At 46.2% G+C, this 19292-nt stretch overlaps 1 protein-coding gene across 2 annotated transcripts in view; it reads right to left on the reverse strand.

The window, feature by feature from the left end:
* The window catches only part of DOCK1 (dedicator of cytokinesis 1), a 551011-nt gene that overhangs the window by 116099 nt on the left and 415620 nt on the right, over nucleotides 1–19292 (reverse strand). For both annotated transcript variants that reach the window (XM_073354059.2, XM_073354058.2), the window contains exon 32: nucleotides 8853–8911. In XM_073354059.2, coding sequence (XP_073210160.1) covers nucleotides 8853–8911 — 59 coding nt within the window. The remainder of the gene's footprint in view (nucleotides 1–8852; nucleotides 8912–19292) is intronic.

The raw sequence follows: 19292 nt of genomic DNA on the forward strand, positions 1-19292 counted from the left end.
TGGTCATGTGGGAAGGTGTTGTGGCCCCTTTAAGGGTTCCCATCTCCTTCAGATTGGAAGGGAATCATCACCTGGGCTAAGGCTGGCCAGAGGGGCTCAGATAAGTCATTGCCCCTTGCAGACAAGAGGGAGGAGCTCTTTCTCACATCTGGAGCAGCAGCATCCAGTGAATCAGAGTTGGATCCTTTTTATTTTTGGGTCTCCTGTGGGTATTGCCCTAGTTGCCTTTTTTTGGGACAGGGAAGGAATTTCCCCCTCCCTGCCAGACTGGCCTGAGAACAGTGGTTTTCTTTGCCTTCCCCACAACAGCTTCAGACATGGCTGAGCAGGTCACGAGGTTCAGTATAAGCTATCACAGCTTGGCAGGTGATAGGTATCCAGTGCAGATACTCATTCCACAGGGGGGACGTTCCAAAATAAACTGGAGCTGAAAATGAACTTAGGGGAAGGTAAGAAGCTGGGGAATCTAGTATCTGATACAGCGAGGAGACACCCTTCTTTGCCAGGAACTTAACCCTTATGCAAGTGGAGGGAGGTGGGGTCCCAGCAATGGGCTGGGACCAGGTTTGGATGAGTGAAGAAGGAGTGATGACCTGCACTGTACAAGTTATTGCTGGATAGTTCCCTAATGAGCTAAGTTAGAATCATAGAATATCAGGGTTGGAAGGGACCTCAGGAGGTCATCTAGTCCAACCCCCTGTTCAAAGCAGGCCCAATCCCCAAGTTAATGAAGTTGTGGCCCAATTAAACAGCACCTCTCACATCTTGTCATTTTCCTTGAGTGTCGGGGACAGTTTGCTCTGACATACATATGGTGCCTAAACCTGCTCCTACTAAAATCAATGGCAAAACCTCTCACTGATGTGAATGATGGGAACAAAAGAGGGTCTGTAACTACCACTGAAATCAGTGGGACTTGGATCAAGCCCAGACCTACACACAACAGAAAACTGTTGACACCCTTGATTAATTACAACTTATTATTTTTTTGTTTCTTCTCTCATTTTTTTTTTTACTACTTCAAACTTTTTGATTAAAGCCCCCAGCCTTTAAGTTCGGGTGCTGTTAGCTCATGAGTCTCAGTAATCAAAGCTGTCACTGTGTCACACAGGGAGAGAAGTTCTCCCTCAGATAGCCAGGACCTGAGTAGTGTATAATTAAATTGTCTGTATGGAGTTCTTTTTTATATAGGCTCTTAAACAACCAAAACAGGCTTCAACAAAGATTATACTCCTAGAGTATTACAGATATTTTAAATGTGTTGAAACTTATGCATTGCTGCTTTCTAGTACAAGAGGTTTTTTTGCTATCTGTGTATTTGGCACGGACACCACAATAGTAATATATGGTGAAAAGATGGATATTTCTGGTATTCTTTAAATAATTTCAAATAAGCCCATTACTTTGCCTTGTACTGGTCTTCACTGACGCATATAAAGTATGCCACAGTTGCTTTGCACCTGCTCTGGGCTACAGAGCTCCAAACCACCAGATATGAAGCCTTAATCACAATATTTGCAGTCATAAACTGACAAGATAAAATGGGAAATTTCCAGTCTGAACTTTGTCATTTATTTTGGATATCAAAAGTCACAGTTACTTGGTTTCATCATATTTTTTGTACAATGATAGAATAACGTTATAAACATGTTCAAGGACATACAGAAATAATAACTTTTCACTTTTTGATTTTGTTTCGGAGCCATATGCAACAGTGATTTGACTACTCAGTGTAATAAACACTGTCAGACATAAAAATGTCGGTAATAATAGGAATCTATTTATTACCAATGGTAATTCAGTATTCTTAATCTTTGCTCTGAAATATATGGAAGTAATGCAGAGCCAGGGAATAAGCAATACCAGCATACTTCTTCCACCAGTAATAAGAGGGAGGTGGAATGAGGAAAGATTTCTCTTCAATGGAAGGTGCAAAGTGCTAGTTGGAATGGGATCGAGTTTCTAACCTGATAGTTAACTTACTCTTTCCCCTTTTGTTGGGGGAAAAAACCAACAGTTTACCAAGTCCCCTAACATGTGAAACTCCAGCATAAATTAATAATAATACTGTGCTCATCTACAGTATGTTGCAGCTAAGGATCAAGCACAAATAATAAATAATCAGAGCCTCACAATACCTCTGTGAGGCAGGTAAGTACCATAATACCCATTTTACAGGAGGCACAAAGCAATTGGGTGACATGTCAAAGGTCACCCAGAGTCAGTGACAGGAGTAGATACTAAGAGTCCCAATTCATAGTCCCATTATCTTTATTTAAAAGGAAGGAAGGAAATGAGTCACAGAACTACTGGCCTGCACTAATATGAACATTTTAAAGGGGCAGTACATGCTTGGTGTAAACATATTTCAAAGGGAACATTTCATTCTGCCTTGAAATAACGATCTGATGGATGGAGAATCTGGGTGCTCACAGGCTACACACAGTGAATGATGTGCGTATATAAAGATGTAGATTTTACCTTTTACTTTTGTAAATTTCTGGGGAGGCGCGGAGGTTTAAATATTGCCTTGGCAATAAATGCTGTAGAAATTAGTAAAATAAATAACAGATAAATAAATAGCCTTAAGTTGGAACAGTGAAAGAAGACTTCGGTGAAAATTCACAGAGACTGAGCTTTGCTGACCTGACATAAGGGAACGTAATATTGATTTTGCTATCTGTCTGTCAAGTCATATATTATTGTGTACTCTGCTTTATTTTGGTCTCCAGCCACTAATTCACTACACCTTTAACAAAAAGAGAATTCCGCTGTTCTCAAAAAGGCCTCTTTTTTCATCACTACATAGCCCTGGCAACAGAGTGAATGGGAACACTTCCTCCACGTCACATAAATATGCACGGTTTCTCTCTTTATATATGCTGCACTATTTTTTAAAGTTTCATCAAAAATGGTTTCGCTATTTCTGAGAATGAAGTTACTGCAAAATAGGTGTATTTTGCTAATTTTAAAAAATCTGATAATTTTATGAACAGCTCTAGTGCCTCCAAAGTTTGGGCCAGGAACTCGTGATTTGGCAGATGGAGAGTCCTAGAGTCACAGTGACATCGTCTGTTTTTCCCGTGAAATTCCATCCAGGTATGGCTAACGTTATACCAAAGGAATATTGCCATTTGTATGTGCACAGCAGAACTTGTACAATGTGCCTTAATTTTCTGAAAATTCCAAATGTGTTGTGCATGCTCCCAGGCCCCTGCTGATTCTCCATCGTCATTCTGAAGTAGCCACACAGAAAAAACAGTTGCTGACCTGTTCTATAACTCTTGTTGTTTGATAAGTGTTGCACATGTCCATTCCACTTCAGCTGAGTGTGGGCACAGAGCATCAGAGTTGGAGATTTTTCCCTTAGTGGTATCTGTTGGGGTGGAGCATGCACCCTCTGCTGCCTCACACTGCTGCATGATGGTATAAGGGGTGGAGCTACTCTCAGTTCCTTCTTACCAGAGACACTGATATTGAAGGAAAGGAAGGTGGTTCATGGGTCATTTTCATTGCACATGTCCATTCCACTTCAAGTAACTCACAAGTAGTTCAATCTGGAGGTGGGACTGGAGTCTACCTGAACAATGACTGAAGGACTATCTGTCCAAATTTTCTGTCTTTTTAGGAATGCTGAGAAATGGCACAATGAGTCACAAAGGTACGTACCGATGACCAAGTTGCAGCCCTCCAAAGGTCTAATGTAGGCGCTTGAGCCAGATAAGCTACAGAAGTTGCTGGAGATCTTGTGGAGTGTGCTAGCACTCTGCTTGGTGGGGTTATGTTGGCAGTGTCACAGCACACATGATTACAGGAGGAAATCCATAACAAAATCCTCTGAGTGGAGACGGGAGGCCCTTCATCTTGTCTGCAACTGCCATGAACAGTTGAGATGAGGCCCAAACTAAGGCCTGACCAAGTAAAAAGGTAACACCCTTCTGACATCTAAGGTATGGAATTTCTCTTTGTCCTTATGAGAATGAGGCTTACAAAAGAAAGCAGGCAAGTATATCACTTGATTGAGGAGGAAGTCCAACACTACTTCAGTAAAAATTTTTGGATTCAGGCACAAGTATACATTGTCCTTATAAAAGACTGTGTAGGGAGGGTCAGCTACCAAAGCTTGTAACTCCCCACTCTTCTCGCAGGGGTAATTGCTACCAAAACCACCACTTTCACGGATATATGAAGGAAAGAGCAAATAGCCATTGATTCAAAGGGTGGACCCATCATCCTTGATAACACAAGATTTAAATCCCAGGGAGGGATAGGATCCACCACTTGGGGACATAATCTGTCCAGACCTGTTAAGAACCGGAACTCAATCACCTTGCAGTCTACCTGGCTCTTGAACCAACCTCTCACCAACCTGTTGTTCAACTACGGGAATATGTGTACTCCTCTTTTTCTGAAGAACACAGCCACTACTGCTATGCATTTTTAAAATACTCATGAGGCCATGGATAGGCCAAATGGCAGGACTGTAAATTGATAAGGGAGGTAGTTGAGCAGAAATCTTAGGGATCTCCTGTGGGTTTGATGGATAGCCACATGGAAATACACATCCCTCAAGCTGAGGGCAATGTTGCTGGGATTCAGGAAGGGGATACTATAGGTTAGGGTGACCATACACACTTATTTTGTTTATATATTTGTTCAGTTCTTCACAGGTCTAGAATGGGTCTTAGGCCTTCATTTGCCTTTGAGATCAGGAAGTAAAGTGAATAAAATCCTTTTCTTTGGTGGAGGGCAGGAATGTCCCCTACAGCTCCCAAATGGAGAACAGACTGCATCTCTGGGAGGAGGACAGCCTCATGAGAGTCATGTCTGAAGAGAGATGAGGAAGGAGGGATGGGAGGGAAGGACTGAAATAAACAGAAGGATGTATCCCCAATTCTACAGTGCTTAGAACCCATTGATCTGTGATAATATGGGTCCAAGCACATAGGAAGTAGGATAATCTGTTGGAAAACACAGGGGTAGGAGAAACTGGTGTGATGTAAACTGCCCTCAACCAGGCTGTCAAACCGACTGCTCAGCATTATTGGACTGCCTAGAAACAAAGAAGGACAATGAGGAGATAGAGGTCTCCTCCTATGATTCTTCCCCTTCTTCCTAGACTGGTCAGGGTGCCTAGACATGAATGACTAACATTACTGGTATGTTTGAGGGCGGAATTGTATTTCTTTAGGCAGAAGCATATAAATCCCCAAAGACTGTGAAGTTTCTTGTCAGCCTGCTGAGATAAGAGGGTTGGACCCTCAAAGGAGAAATTCTGTATAGTCTGCTGGACCTCATGAGGAAGAACTGATGATGGAAGCCATGAACATTTGCGCACCATTACTGCAGATGCCCTGGCTCTGGCTGCTGTATCCATCACATCCAACACAGCTTGAAGAGTGATCCTAGCAACAAGCCTGCCATCCTCCAATACAGTCTGAAACTCCCACCTGATACCTTCTGGTAATTTGTCCATGAATTTAAGAGCATTGCTGCAGAGCAAGGCTTGCTGATTTGAGATACGAAACTGCAGACCAGCAGTAGAATAAATCTTTCTACTAGGGCTGTCAATTAATCGCAGTTAACTCATGCGATTAACTCAAAAAGTTAATCATGATTAAAAAAATGAATCATCATTAATCGGAGTTTTAATTGCACTGTTCCCGGAACTGAAATTTATTTAATATTTTGGAAGTTTTTCTACATTTTCATATATATTGTATTATGTTGTAACTGAAATCAAAGTATATATTTTATTACAAATATTTACACTGTAAAATGATAAACAAAATAAATAGTATTTTTCAATATACCTCATACAACTACTGTACTGCACTGCAATCTCTTTGTCATGAAAGTGCAACTTACAAATGTTTTTTTTATTACAAATGCCCTCAAAAACAAAACAATGTAAACTTCATAGCCTACAAGTCCACTCAATCTTACTTCTTGTTCAGCCAATCACTAAGACAAACAAGTTTGTTTACATTTACAGGAGATAATGCGGCCCTCTTCTTATTTACAATGTCACCAGAATCTCCATTCAGTCCTCTTAGTTATCATTGGCAGAGATGATGGCATCTGCCACAATAGCCTTGTGGGCTTCCAAATACAGCTTCGTTTATAGGCAGAGCATACGAGATTGTCCCACTGACTCCAACATGTCCACCAGTCTATGGGAGCTCTCTTGCACTACCTCCTCCTGAATGTCTAGAGAGGAAGCAAACATCTTTAGCAGGACCTAGTAGGCCCTATAGTAATCCTAAAGAGAGGAAGCCACCACAGGTATTGCTGCCTCATACGATGATGATGACAAGGAGATAAAAAGGGAGTTGAGATGGAGTCTCTTGTACCTCCTCTGTGGGAGGCTCTGTCAGGAAGGATGGTCAGGTTCAGTACCAACCTTGGATCGGGGGAGTAACCTCATGATTCTCTGCATGACAGCTATCCTAATGTCTGTTCGGGGATCTGGAGGGAGGAGAAAGCAGGGAGGCTCTGGTGCTGGGAGGGAACTTTCATGGGTTCCAGAACAGCCATTGGTAGGATAGGGGACCCCAACCTCTATCAGCCCATAGATCTGGGTCCTTGGACCACTGTGGGACCTCTGCCTGGTACCTCTTGTTGAGGGTGAGTGATGCCTTCTATTCCAGATGCGAGGGGCACAGGAGTCTACTTCCAACTCTGAGGAAGAGCCTAAGTTGCCTGACCAGGAAGGTGTAGAACCATGCAGTACTGAGGACTGGAAGTATGTCTCTGGAGATGTAGGTACCAGATACAGCTTGTTGGGCTTGCCTCTAGATGGCACTGGACAAGGAGGCACTGGACAGTCTGAAGTGGGCCCTTATATTGGGAGTTGGATACTGCTACTCGCAGAGGAGCCAAACAAAGACTGCAGATTCATCAGTACCAGAAGATTTGTCTCCAGAACAGCTGAAGAATCTGGTACTGAGAGGCATAGGAGATCCCACACTGCAGCATATGCCTCTGGTGTCGTGGATACTCAACTGTTCTCCAAATGCTGCTAATGTTGCATCAAAGGGGTTGGTACCACAGAGTGGGTAGGCCTCGACCACAAAGGCACCAGGGTCAACGACCCCATGCAAGATGAAGTCGGTACCAGGGAGCATCTCTTCTCCAGGGACACTCTACCCTGCCCTCCAGCCTGCTTCCTGGCAGATGGAACTGGGGACCTTGATCTCCTGGTGGAGGGTGGCTCCTTTGAAGCATTTTGTCTATGTTTCTTCCTCAGTAGTGGGGAAGGAGAGCAGCACTGACTCTCCACAATATTTGTATAGCCACTTCTGATAGAAACAGAAGCTTTTGGCTCCCGTCCTGAGTGGGAAGGCTCTGATGGTGAGCTGAAGGCTGCCTTCATGAGGAGGTAACACAGTCTCACCTCTCTGTCCTTCTTAGTCTGGGACTTGTAGTCTCTACATATTTTATACCTGTCCCAGATCGGGACCCTCCCCAAGGCACTTCGGACACATGAAGTGAGGTCACACACCAGCACTGACTTCTTGCCGTGGATGCAAGGCTTAAAGCTCAAAGACAGAGGCATGCCCCAGTAATGGAAGCCAGTGGCCAGATACATGGGAACCAACACTCTAAGTCAGGGCTCTCAACTTTTTCAGACTAATTGTGTACCCCCAAATTTCACCTCACTTAAAAACAACTTACTTATAAAATCAGACATAAAAATACAAAAGTGTCACAGCACACGATTACTGAAAAATTGCTTACTTTCTCATTTTTACCATGTAATTATAAAGTAAATCAATTGGAATATAAATAATAGACTTGTATCTCAGTGCACAGTATATAGAGTAGTATAAACAAATCATGTCCATACGAAATTTTAGTTTGTACTGACTTGGCTGGGGCTTTTTATGTAAGGGCTGGAGCACCCACAGAAAAAAAATTGGCAGATGCTTAGCACCCATCAGCAGCCAGTTCCTCTCTCCAAGTGTTTCCTGCCTGCTGGCGACCCCACCAATCAACTCCTCCCCCTCCCTCCCAGCATCTCCCGCCTGCCGCACATCAGCTGGAGAGGCGAGGTGGGAGATTTTGGGGGGAAGGGGTGGAGTGGGGGCGAAGTCTGGGTCTGAGTGGGGATTGAGCACCACCGGGGCAAGAAGGAAGCCGGTGCCTGTGTCTAGAAGACTGCTAAATAACTCTGGTTGAGAACCAGTGCTCTAAGTAACATTAAATATCTAAAATAAATAAATAAATGAAACATATTGAAAAGCTCTATTAATTATGCCAAGCGTACTATAACTATATACAAAAAATCTGAAAGGGAGAACACTTGGAAAGCAAGTCAACACAATACCACTACCGATCATGGGAGGCAAGAAGGAACTGAGGCTGGTCAGGGCAGCTTCACCCTTTATATTATCACACAGCAGCATGAGCCAGTAGAGGACACATGAAACTCAACCTTATTGTTGGTCACAGCCACAGAGAACTGAACCGCCATCATCAACCAGAATTGTTAGTTGTCAACTTTCATTCTGTCCCTTGTGCATATGAATCATGATACAGTCTCCAGTGATAGGATCATGTACACAGATGAGGATAAGAAAATAATCGAACAGTTGCCATTAACTGAGCATCAACTATCTTGTATGAGGTGAGAGTACTGTGGAAAAAATACTGTGTAATCGTGTAATAAAGGACTATCTTAATTAAGCTTGCAAGGGAAACTTCAACTCTGGCATTACCTGAAATCTGAATGCTTGACTTTGCAACTATTCTGTTATTTGAGGAAAATTTTTTTTTTAAATGCTATTTAGTTTTAAATGAATATCCACACAAAATGAGTGATCAAAACAAGAAGTGCTCTGGCTACTCACCTAGGTTATACCACATGTCTCTGATCTCAAACCCAATTTGCCTCCTCATGTCACCATACCTAAAAAGGAACACATTTCTTTATAAATGGCAGTAGGCAAAATGAACTGGATATGACAATTTGAGTAGCATTTAAAATTCTACTTGAACTTTTAAGATCCCTAAAATTCCTAAATACCAACTTATACTATTAATACAATTAGCACCATTCATTTAGTACCCTAAAATATACCATGGCTTTAAGCCACCCAGAAGATGGGAGCACAGTCAGGAGCTCTGGCTCGCAGGCCTATGTTCTAATCTCTACACTATTAGCTCCCCTTTAAAGAAATATATTGCAATTTCTACAAAAGAGAGCACAGAAACGGATCACCTGTGGGAATCTCTCTTTGCCACATCTGCGTATTACATAACTGTCCTTTAGGAGCATGGGGGTGGTTGTGTAGATTAACGAGAGTATTTTCCGTTTTTCAGTCTCCAATGACGGGAGAAAGCATACTGCACAGCTTTACAGCCTAAAGGATATTTTATTTTTATACATATTTTTAGCATTTCTAGATTGTCCTAGAAAATGAAATGAGAAACACATCACAACATCTTATACACTAAAGTCAGCAGCACAAAGCCACAATGATTCAGGATTTTTGGATTTGAAGTTTATGCTGGGATGCAGGGATGTCCTGAAATGGGGCTGATGGCACTAATGCTTCATATCCCATGCCAATACTCACTACTTAGCAAACTATCATGGAGCCTCTCCACAGTAATGAAGATTGGGGCCCAACCCAGCTCTCAGAAATCAATGTAAAGCTTCCCATTGATTTTGATCGGGGCTGGATCAGGGTCTTAGTGAGTTCCTAGAATATATTTGCTTGATGGTGCATATATTTTTTAAAAACATTGCTTTTCTCATATTAGCAAAATCACAACATTTAGTAATTGGCAAAGGGTTGACCTGATATTAGTGTGGATTAAAGAGATTCTACTGTATTTTTACAAAGTTTGCTGCTATTTAACACTCACATAAAATCCCAGCTGAGTATGAGTGATATTTGTTACACAAGTAAATAAAATCTTACGTTTCAAGACCCATGACTTTATTGGTTGCTGAGCAATTTCCTTTTTCGTTTTACTGCCTAGACAAATCTAATTCTATTAAAATTATAATTCGTAAAACCATTATCACAGCAAATTTTAATAACTAGTCTTGTCCAAGACCTGGTCTATTTACTTTTATTATCAGACATGAAGAATATGGTGAAAGTCTGTTGATCTCTTACATTTCCTCCATAGTGCAGATCATAGCACAGTTTTATGCACATGTTGGTGGAAAAAGAAACCCTTATAAGGTTCTCACCTTATATGGGTGTGTGAACAATCTCATTCACAATCTCTTGCTCCGAGATTAAAATATAAGGCATTTCCAGTCCGGCCACCTCCCAAATTCTCCCTGATCTTTACTCCTTGAATCTCCTACTGTTTCATGGCTGTATACAGGAGATGTGCATGTCTATATGCACAACACAGAGTTAATTTTGTGTATGTATGAAACATTATATACATACACAATTTATCATGCCAGTATTACCTCTACATACATGATGCATATGTACCTTATATTACACAAATAGACATATATATATACACACACACACATTCACAATTTAAATAAATAAATAAAGACACAGAGGGACAAATATATACTGTGGAGGTGATATCCATACAACAACTTGGAAAGGTCTGTAATTCTCACATACCCATGCAATTTCAAACATAATTTACTAGATGTCTATGACCACATTATCTACCTGCTAATCTAGCTGCCTGGGATTTATTCTAACATTCAATCCCTACTCTCCCAAACAGCTTCAGACACATATATTAAAAGTAAAAAACAAAAATAAAAATACAAAATCCTCAGCCTGCCAGAGAAGCATTTCCTCCTCTTAAAGTTACCCTTGCCTGAGGCTTGGGATGTGTAATATTCAGTCCTACGCAAGTAATTACCTTTCTATATAAAAAAAGTCATGATTTGAAGTCTCTTATCTTACAACCCTGTGGGGCAAGACACAGGAAGGTACCCAGCCTCCTCAGTGGGGTCCAACACTCCCATCTAGCTCTGGAAGGGTATGGGATTATGGATTTTAAGGCTGTATACAAGTTTTTAAATAAACCTCTGGAGGTTTTTATAGCCCTGTACAGTTGGACTCCAGGTTAATAACCTTGCTTTTCTAACACAGAGATATGACAAACAGTCCCAATAAAAACAAATGAAAACTCTCTGAGTTTACTACAGTAAAATAGCTGTAATTTATGTGGCACATAGAGAATACACAATAGTGCGGTATGAAGGTTTTATTAAAATGAGTTTGTGGGTCATCTACATAACTCAACTGTGACTCCACCTCTCATAAGTAATATCAGCATCCCAAACTCGTGTCTATAAAATACCATCCCATCATATATTCTTTCTCTGTAGTGTATGTGTGTATACATAATTATACACACACAATGGCTCAGATTTCAAAGCTATCACATGGGGATCGATTTCCATTGATTTTACTGCAAATTGGGTATCCAAATCCCTTAGGAACCTTTGAAAACCTCAACCTATATAAAAAATGCAAACTACCCAGATTTTTTCAGACTGCAGTAAGGCAAGTCTTGAGGCATGGTTATCTAAGCATAATTATCAGACTTGGAATAAATAATGCTGAAATGGTGCTGGTGGTATGAGACACCACACTCCAGGAAGTTACAGCATCTCTCTGTTGTGATATGCTTGCCTATGCAGCTAAAGCTGATCTCATTGTGTTCTTTGAGTGGTTTGTGAACTCTTTGGGTTTTGAGAGATTTTGGGTGGAGAGAGGGATTGGCGGGGATTTTATGTGCCTCTGACTGGTAGGTGGTTGGACATAATTATTTAGATACCTAATTGCTACAGCTACATTCTTGCAGTGGCCACACAGTTTTCATGCCCCAGTCCAAGGCTGTATAATATGACAGATTAAGAAAACAAACCTCATTTAGGAGGGCTTTACTGTATTATGACCCAAAGGATTTGCCTTCTGAAAATGGCCTCAAACATCTACCACATATGCAGCTTTCAGTCTTTAGGCAATGTGCTCAACTAATCCTAACTTGTGGTCTTGGCAGAGATCCTATAGAGAGGAAATGATTTTACAACATTCAGGAGATGGCTGTCACTATAAGGCCAGGTTTACGCGACAAGGCTTCTTCCTGCACAGCTATCGCAGGGACAAAGGAAAGACAACAGGGAACATAGAGGGGAAATCAAATCAGTATCTTAGATGTCTGTATACACACAGTGATTACAAATAATGTTTTAATGGTCAAATAAAGCAAAGGTTCCAAAGCAAATGTCTCAAACATCATGGTGGGGTGAATTACAGCTTGAACAGCAATATCAAGGGTAAGGGCCCAGGCGGAGAGAGATGCGTCCTGGAAGTGAATGGATGGCTGCGCAAATTTTGTTGTGAGGAGGATTTTGCCTTCCTTGACCACAGGATCTTGTTCAGGAAAAAAGGACTGCTGAGTGTAGATAGGGTACACCTATTGAGGAAGGGGGAAACTATCTTTGGATACAGATTGGCTAACCTGCTGAGCCAAACTTTAAACTAGGTTCTATGAGGGCAGGAAACAAAAGCCCATAGGTAAATCAAAAACACTGAGACCTGGGTGATGGGTCGGAAATCAGGGAGATCACGGGCAATTATAGCAGGGACAAAGGAGAGACAACAGGGAACACAGAGGGGAAATCAAATTGGTATCTTAGATGTCTGTATACAAATGGAAGAAGTATGGGGAATAAACAGAAAGAACTAGAAATACAAGTGAATAATCACAAAAAACAGTTACTTCTCATAACTGTTGTTCTTCAAGATGTGTTGTTCATGTCCATTCCACATTAGGTGTGCGTGCATCGTGTGCACAAGCTTCGGAAACTTTTTCCCTTAGTGGCTCCTGTCGGGCTGGCAGGGCCCCCCGAGTGGCGCCACTGCGCCGTGCATATATACCCCTGCCACCTGACTCCCTCCGGTTCCTTCTTGCCGGCGACTCTGACAGAGGGGTAGGAGGGTGGGTGGTGGAATGGACGTGAACAACACATCTCGAAGAACAACAGTTACAAGAAGGTAAGGAACCATTTTTTCTTCTTCGAGTGCTTGTTCACGTCCATTCCACATCAGGTGAATCATAAGCTTACCTCTGGAGGAGGGTAGGAGTCACGGAACAACTGACTGGAGGACCGCTCTGCCAACCGCCGCATCCTCTCTGGCCTGCTGGTTGACTGCGCAGTGGGTCGTGAAAGTGTGCACCGAGGACCAGGTGGCTGCTCTGTGCCAGGAAAGCTGTGGAAGTCGCTTGTGCCCTGGTCAAGTGGGCCGTGACCGCCGGGCCGGAACACCTGCGAGCTCATAGCACACCCGGATGCAGCTTGTTATCCAAGACGAGATCTCCTGAGCCGACATGGGGAGGCCTTTCATCCTCTCGGCTACGGCCACGAACAGCTGCACAGATTTACGAAAGGGTTTGGTGCGCTCCAAATAGAACGCCAGCGCTCGACAGACATCCAGGGTGTGTAGGCTGCGGTGACTCGGGTCCGTATGGAGTTTTGGAAAAAACACGGGCAGACAAATGTCCTGGTTCAAATGGAATTGCGAGATCACCTTAGGGAGGAACTTGGGGTGCTGTCGGAGCTGCACCTTATCCTTGTGAAACACTGTATACGGTGGCTCAGAGGTGAGAGCCCTCAGCTCGGACACCCTTCTGTCCAAGGTAATGGGCACCAGAAATGCCACCTTCCAGGAAAGGTGGAGGAGGGAGCAGGTAGCAAGGGGCTCAAACAGGGGTCCCATGAGTTTAGAGAGGACCAAGTTAAGGTTCCAAGGAGGGACTGGGGGGCGTGAGTACGGAAACATCCTCTCCACTTCCTTTAAGGAACCGTCGTGGGAAAACACCGAACCCGCCGAAAACCCCAGATGGAAGGCGGAAATGGCTGCCAGGTGCACTCTAAGTGAGGACGGGGACAAGCCCCTGCTGCTTGAGGTGCAGGAAGTACTCAAGAATGGCTTGCACCGGGGCTTGGCACAGCTGCACCTGTTGGGGCTCACACCAACAGGAGAACCTTTGCCACTTGGCCATATAGGTAGCCCTGGTAAAGGGTTTCCTACTGCCAAGCAGAATCTGCTGCACAGGAAGGAAGCACTGGCTCTCCAAGGCGTTTAGCCACAGAGCTTCCATGCCATCAGGTGTAGTGACTGCAGGTCAGGGTGGAGAAGCTGCCCACCGTCCTGCGTGATGAGGGCCCGGTATAGGGGCAAGACTACTGGGGACTCCACTGACAGCTCTAGGAGCATTGTGTACCAGTACTGGTGGGGCCAACGCCGGGGCGTTGAGGACCACCGCCGCCCTGTCCCTGTGTACCTTGAGCAGAACCTTGTGTACCAAGGGGAGCGGGGGGAACGCATACATCAAGCCATCTCCCCACGGGATCGCAAACGCGACTGCGACTGAGCCTGGGCTGTGGCCCTGGATTGAGCAGAACCGCGGACACTGGGCGTTGTCCCTGGTGGCAAACAGGTCTACCTGGGGAAACCCCACCTGTGGAAGAGCGAAAGCACAACATCCGCTCTGAGCATCCACTTGTGCATGTGATACAACCTGCTGAGGTAGTCCGCCCGCTCGTTTTGCACCCCTGGGAGATAGAACGCCTCGAGGAGAATGGCATGGGCTATACAAAAGTCCCAGAGGAAGAGAGCCCTGTGACACAGCGGTGAGGAACGAGCCCCGCCCTGCTTGTTTATATAAAACATGGCAGTAGTGCTGTTTGTCAGAACTGTCACGCTGTGACCACTCAGAGTGTCGTGAAAGGTCTGGCAGGCTAGATGAACAGCCCAGAGCTCCTTCACATTGATATGGAGTGACCGCTCTGCTCCAGACCACAAGCCTTGAGTCCTAAGGTGAGCCCCCCTCCGTGGTCTGACGTGTCCGTCACCAGCATCAGGTCCGGCTATAGGGCGACAAAGGGGATGCCTTCGCAAACCAGAGGCTGGGACTGCCACCACCACAGGAAATCCAGCACATCCCTTGGGGCTGTCACTACCAAGTCCAGGGGGTCCCTGCCTGGGCAGTACACCTGAGCAAGCCACGCCTGCAGAGTCCTGAGTCTCAGTCTGGCATGACTGACCACGTGCATGCATACTGCCATGTGGCCCAGCAGCCGCAGGCAGCACCTGGCCGTTGTCGTTGAAAACTGGTGCAGTGAGGCCACCGCTTGCTGGATAGCTCGGAAGTGGGATACTAGAAGGCTTGCCCCGGCCTGCGCCGAGACCAGGACCGCCCCTATGATTTCCACTCTCTGCGTGGGCACGAGAGTGGAGTTGGAGACATTGACAAGGAGCCCCAGCTCGCGGAACAATCTCAGGGCCACCTCCACGTGGCCCCGCACTTCCGCTTCGGATCAACTCGTCAGGAGCCAAACGTCAAGGTACGGGTAAACCCAAAACTTCTGCCTCCGTGAGAAGGCCGCCACCACCACCAGCAATTTCGTGAACACCCGCGGGGCCACAGCTAGACCGAACGGGAGAACTGCAAATTGGTAATGCTCTTGGTCCACGGTGAAGCTCAGGAACTGCCGATGAGATGGCTGGATGGCGATATGAAAGTACATGTCCTTCATGTCAAGGGCAGCGTACCAGCCTCCCGGATCCAGGGAAGGGATGACAGTGCCCAGAGAGAACCATGTGGAACCCGGCCTTGACTAGAAACTTGTTGAGCTTTTGCAGGTCTAAAATGCGACGAAGGCCCCCTTTGCCTTGGGGATGAGGAAGTACCGAGAGTAGAAACCTATCCCCCTTAGGCCGCGTGGCACCACCTCTACCGCCTCCCCCGTAGCAGCGAGCGAACCTCCTTCTCTAGGAGATGCTCATGAGAAGGGTCCCTGAAGAGGGACGGGGAAGGGGGGTGGGAGGGAGGGAGAGAAGAGAATTGCAGCGAGTACCTGTTCCGTACCGTGCATAAGACCCAACGGTCCGATGTAATGCTGGACCATGCACGGGAGAAACGGGTCAGGCGGTTTAGGGAACAAGGGGATGGATCCAGTGACTGGTCTGGTACACTGTTCTCGAGCGCACCTTCAAAAGCCTGGCTTAGAGCCCGGCTGGGATTTGTGCTGACCCTGGTTCTGGCCCGGCACATTATTGTTATTATTGTTGTTGCCTGTTATCCCTGCCTCGCCTATGGTAAGGCTCATGCCTATGACGAGGCTGGTACTGATGCTGAGGGAGAGGCTGTGGCTTAAAGGGCTTCCTCTGCATCACCGGGGTGTGCATACCTAGTGACTTAAGTGTAGCCCTCGAGTCCTTGAGGTTACGCAGCCTTGCGTCTGTCTGTTCCGAAAAGAGCCCGGGCCTTTCAAAGGGGAGGTCCAGAAGTGTACTCTGGACCTCAGGCAGCAGACCTGACTCCTGCAGCCATGCTGAGCGCCTCATGACCACCTCCGACATGATTGTTCTGGCAGCCATGTCTGCTGAATCTAGGAAGGCCTGGAGAGAGGTCTTAGCCACTGCCTTGCCCTCGTCCACCAGGGTCGTAAACTCCTTGGGAACTTTGTGGGAGGCTGTCCTTAAACTTCGCCACCGCTGCCCAGGAGTTAAAATTATGCCTGTTGAGAATGGCCTGCTGGTTAGCAATCCTCAACTGAAGGCCCCCTGACAAGTACACCTTTCTGCCAAAAAGGTCCAGGCGTTTTGCCTCCTTGGCCATAGGTGCCGGGGTCTGTTGACCATGGAGTTCCCTTTAGTTCACCGCCGAGACCACCAGGGAGCCTGGACTTGGGTGGCAAAATAAGAATTCGTAGCCCTTTGATGGGGCAAAGTATTTGCGCTCCACATCCTTGGCCGTTGGAGCGCTGGAGGCCGGGGTCTGCCATATAGTCTTATAATTCGATTGGATGGTCTTAATGAGCGGGAGTGCTATTCTAGATGGACCTTCAGGGCTCAAAATGTCCATGATGAGGTCCTCCTGCTCAACTGTCTCCTTGGCCTGCAGCCCCAAGTTCTGGGCGACCCTACGCAGTAGCTCCTGGTGGGCTCTGTAGTCTATGGGTGGAGGGCCGGACACTGCTGTTCCCGCCACTGCCTCATCCGGGGATGATGAAGAGGTTAGCAGCTGCTCAACCCCCTCTGGCTGGTCCTTCTGCTCCCCTTCTCCCGCGGGAGGGGCCTCCGGCTCGGGCCAGGGCGGGAGACATTGGGGTGGCACCAGACTCGGTGCTGGTCTCTCCAGTTTACCCAGGGAGGATGCTGGAGGCCTGGATACTGTAGCTTCCGGCGGCGTCGGGCGTCGGTGTGGGGACCGGGAACGTGGCACCGAGTAGCTCACCCTGGACGGGGCCCCTTGGCGCTGTTGATAGACCCAAGGAGTCCAAAAGGGCCAAAGACTTGCTGGAGCTCGACTGGGACCAACTCCGGGAGCAGTGCCGGGATGGTGTCCTCGAACGGCACACCATTGCCGGCTTACCCCTCGACAACACCCGTGGCATGGGTGCCGGAGGATTCTCCCTGTATGGGAGGGGGCTCGTCACCGACAGCTCAATGAGGTCCTTTGCCGCCTCAAAGGTGCCAGGTGTGGAGGGCTGATCCATTAAGTTCTCGAGCCCATCGTCTGCACTGAGCTCACTTAAGCCTGGGCTCAGCGGGACTTGTGGTGCCGAAGCCACCATTGCCAGCGCCGGTACAGAGGCCTTCCCACTCTTATCGGTGCTCGGGGCTTTGGAAGGCACTGGCCTCCTATGCGGGGAATGTCTGCACCTTCCTTTTGGCTGTGCCGTGGGCCGCACCGGGGAGGACGAGCGGTGCCGGGGCCTAGTCTGGCACTGTGGGGTGAACAGCTTTCGGTATTTAGCCGGTGCCGGGTCTCCCGACGGCTCTGGGGCACTACACACCGAGGATGCCGGAGCAGGCGTCGGGCGCTCCGGGCTTGGTGGCTGCAATGTGGCTTCCACCAACAACTGCTTTAAACGAAAGTCTCTTTCTTTCTTTGTTCTTGGCTTGAACGCCTTGCAAATCTTACATCGCTCAGTTTGATGTTCTTCCCCCAGGCAACGTAGACACGAGCCGTGGGGGTCACTAACTGGCATATGCTTGCGGCACGTGGCACAAGCCTTAAACCCGTGGGCCTGCGGCATGCCCCAGAGCCCGGGGTGGGTGCTGGAAGCCTCCAAGCACCTAATCACTTAAGTGTCCATAACAAAGGTATGCTAACTAACTGATAACAGCTATCTATAAGAGAAAGGCTAAGGGACTGCTCTCATACAAGAGAGAGAGGTTGTTCCAACCCCGTCACGGAGGGTAAGAAGGAACTGGAGGGGGTCGGGCGGCAGGGGTATATATGCACGGCGCAGTGGTGCCACTCGGGGGGCTCCCCCGGCCCGATGACAGCCACTAAGGGAAAAAGTTTTCGACGCTCGTGCACGCAATGCATGCACACCTAATGTGGAATGGACGTGAACAAGCATGCGAAGAAAAACTATGACATAGTTGGTATCACAGAGACTTGGTGGGATAATGCATATGGATGGAATACTGGTGTAGAAGGGTACATCTTGCTCAGGAAGAACAGTCTGAGGGGAAAAAAGGGAGTAGGTGTTGCCTTGTGTATTAAAGATGTATACACTTGTATTGAAGTTGAGATGGAAACAGGAAGAGACTTGTTGAAAGTCTCTCGGTAAATATAAAAAACCAAGGGTGATGTCATGGCAGGGATCACCTAACCAGGAAGAAGAGGTTGATGAGGCTCTTTTTTAAACAATTAACAAAATTATCCAAAGCATAGGTCTTGGTGGTGATGGGGGACTTCAACTACCCAGTCATTTGTTGGGAAAATAATACAACAGGGCACAGATTATCCAACAAGTTCTTGGAATGCATTGAGACAACTTTTTATTTCAGAAGATGGAGAAACTAACTAGGGGAGAGGTTGTTCTAGATTTTATTTTGACAAATAGTGAGGAACTGGTTGAGAATTTCAAGGTGGCAGGCAGCTTGGGTGAAAGTGATCATGAAATGATAGTGTTCATGTCACGGTTCCTTCCCCACTCTGAACTCTAGGGTACAGATGTGGAGACCTGCATGAAAACCTCCTAAGCTTACTTTTACCAACTTAGGTTAAAACTTCCCCAAGGTACAAACTATTTTACCCTTTGCCCTTGGGCTTTCACTGCCACTGCCACTCACTTTGTCCGAAAGCTCATGCTCAAATAAATTGGTTAGTCTCTAAGGTGCCACAAGTACTCCTTTTCTTTTTGTGGATATCTAGCTAGATTACTTACTGAGTTCTAAGACTCCATTCCTGTTCTGTCCCCGGCAAAAGCATCACACAGACAGACACAGACCCTTTGTTTTTCTTCCTCCTCCCAGCTT

Source organism: Lepidochelys kempii, chromosome 7 (genome assembly GCF_965140285.1).
Source record: "Lepidochelys kempii isolate rLepKem1 chromosome 7, rLepKem1.hap1, whole genome shotgun sequence".
In the NCBI taxonomy this organism is placed as follows: Eukaryota; Metazoa; Chordata; order Testudines; family Cheloniidae; genus Lepidochelys; species Lepidochelys kempii.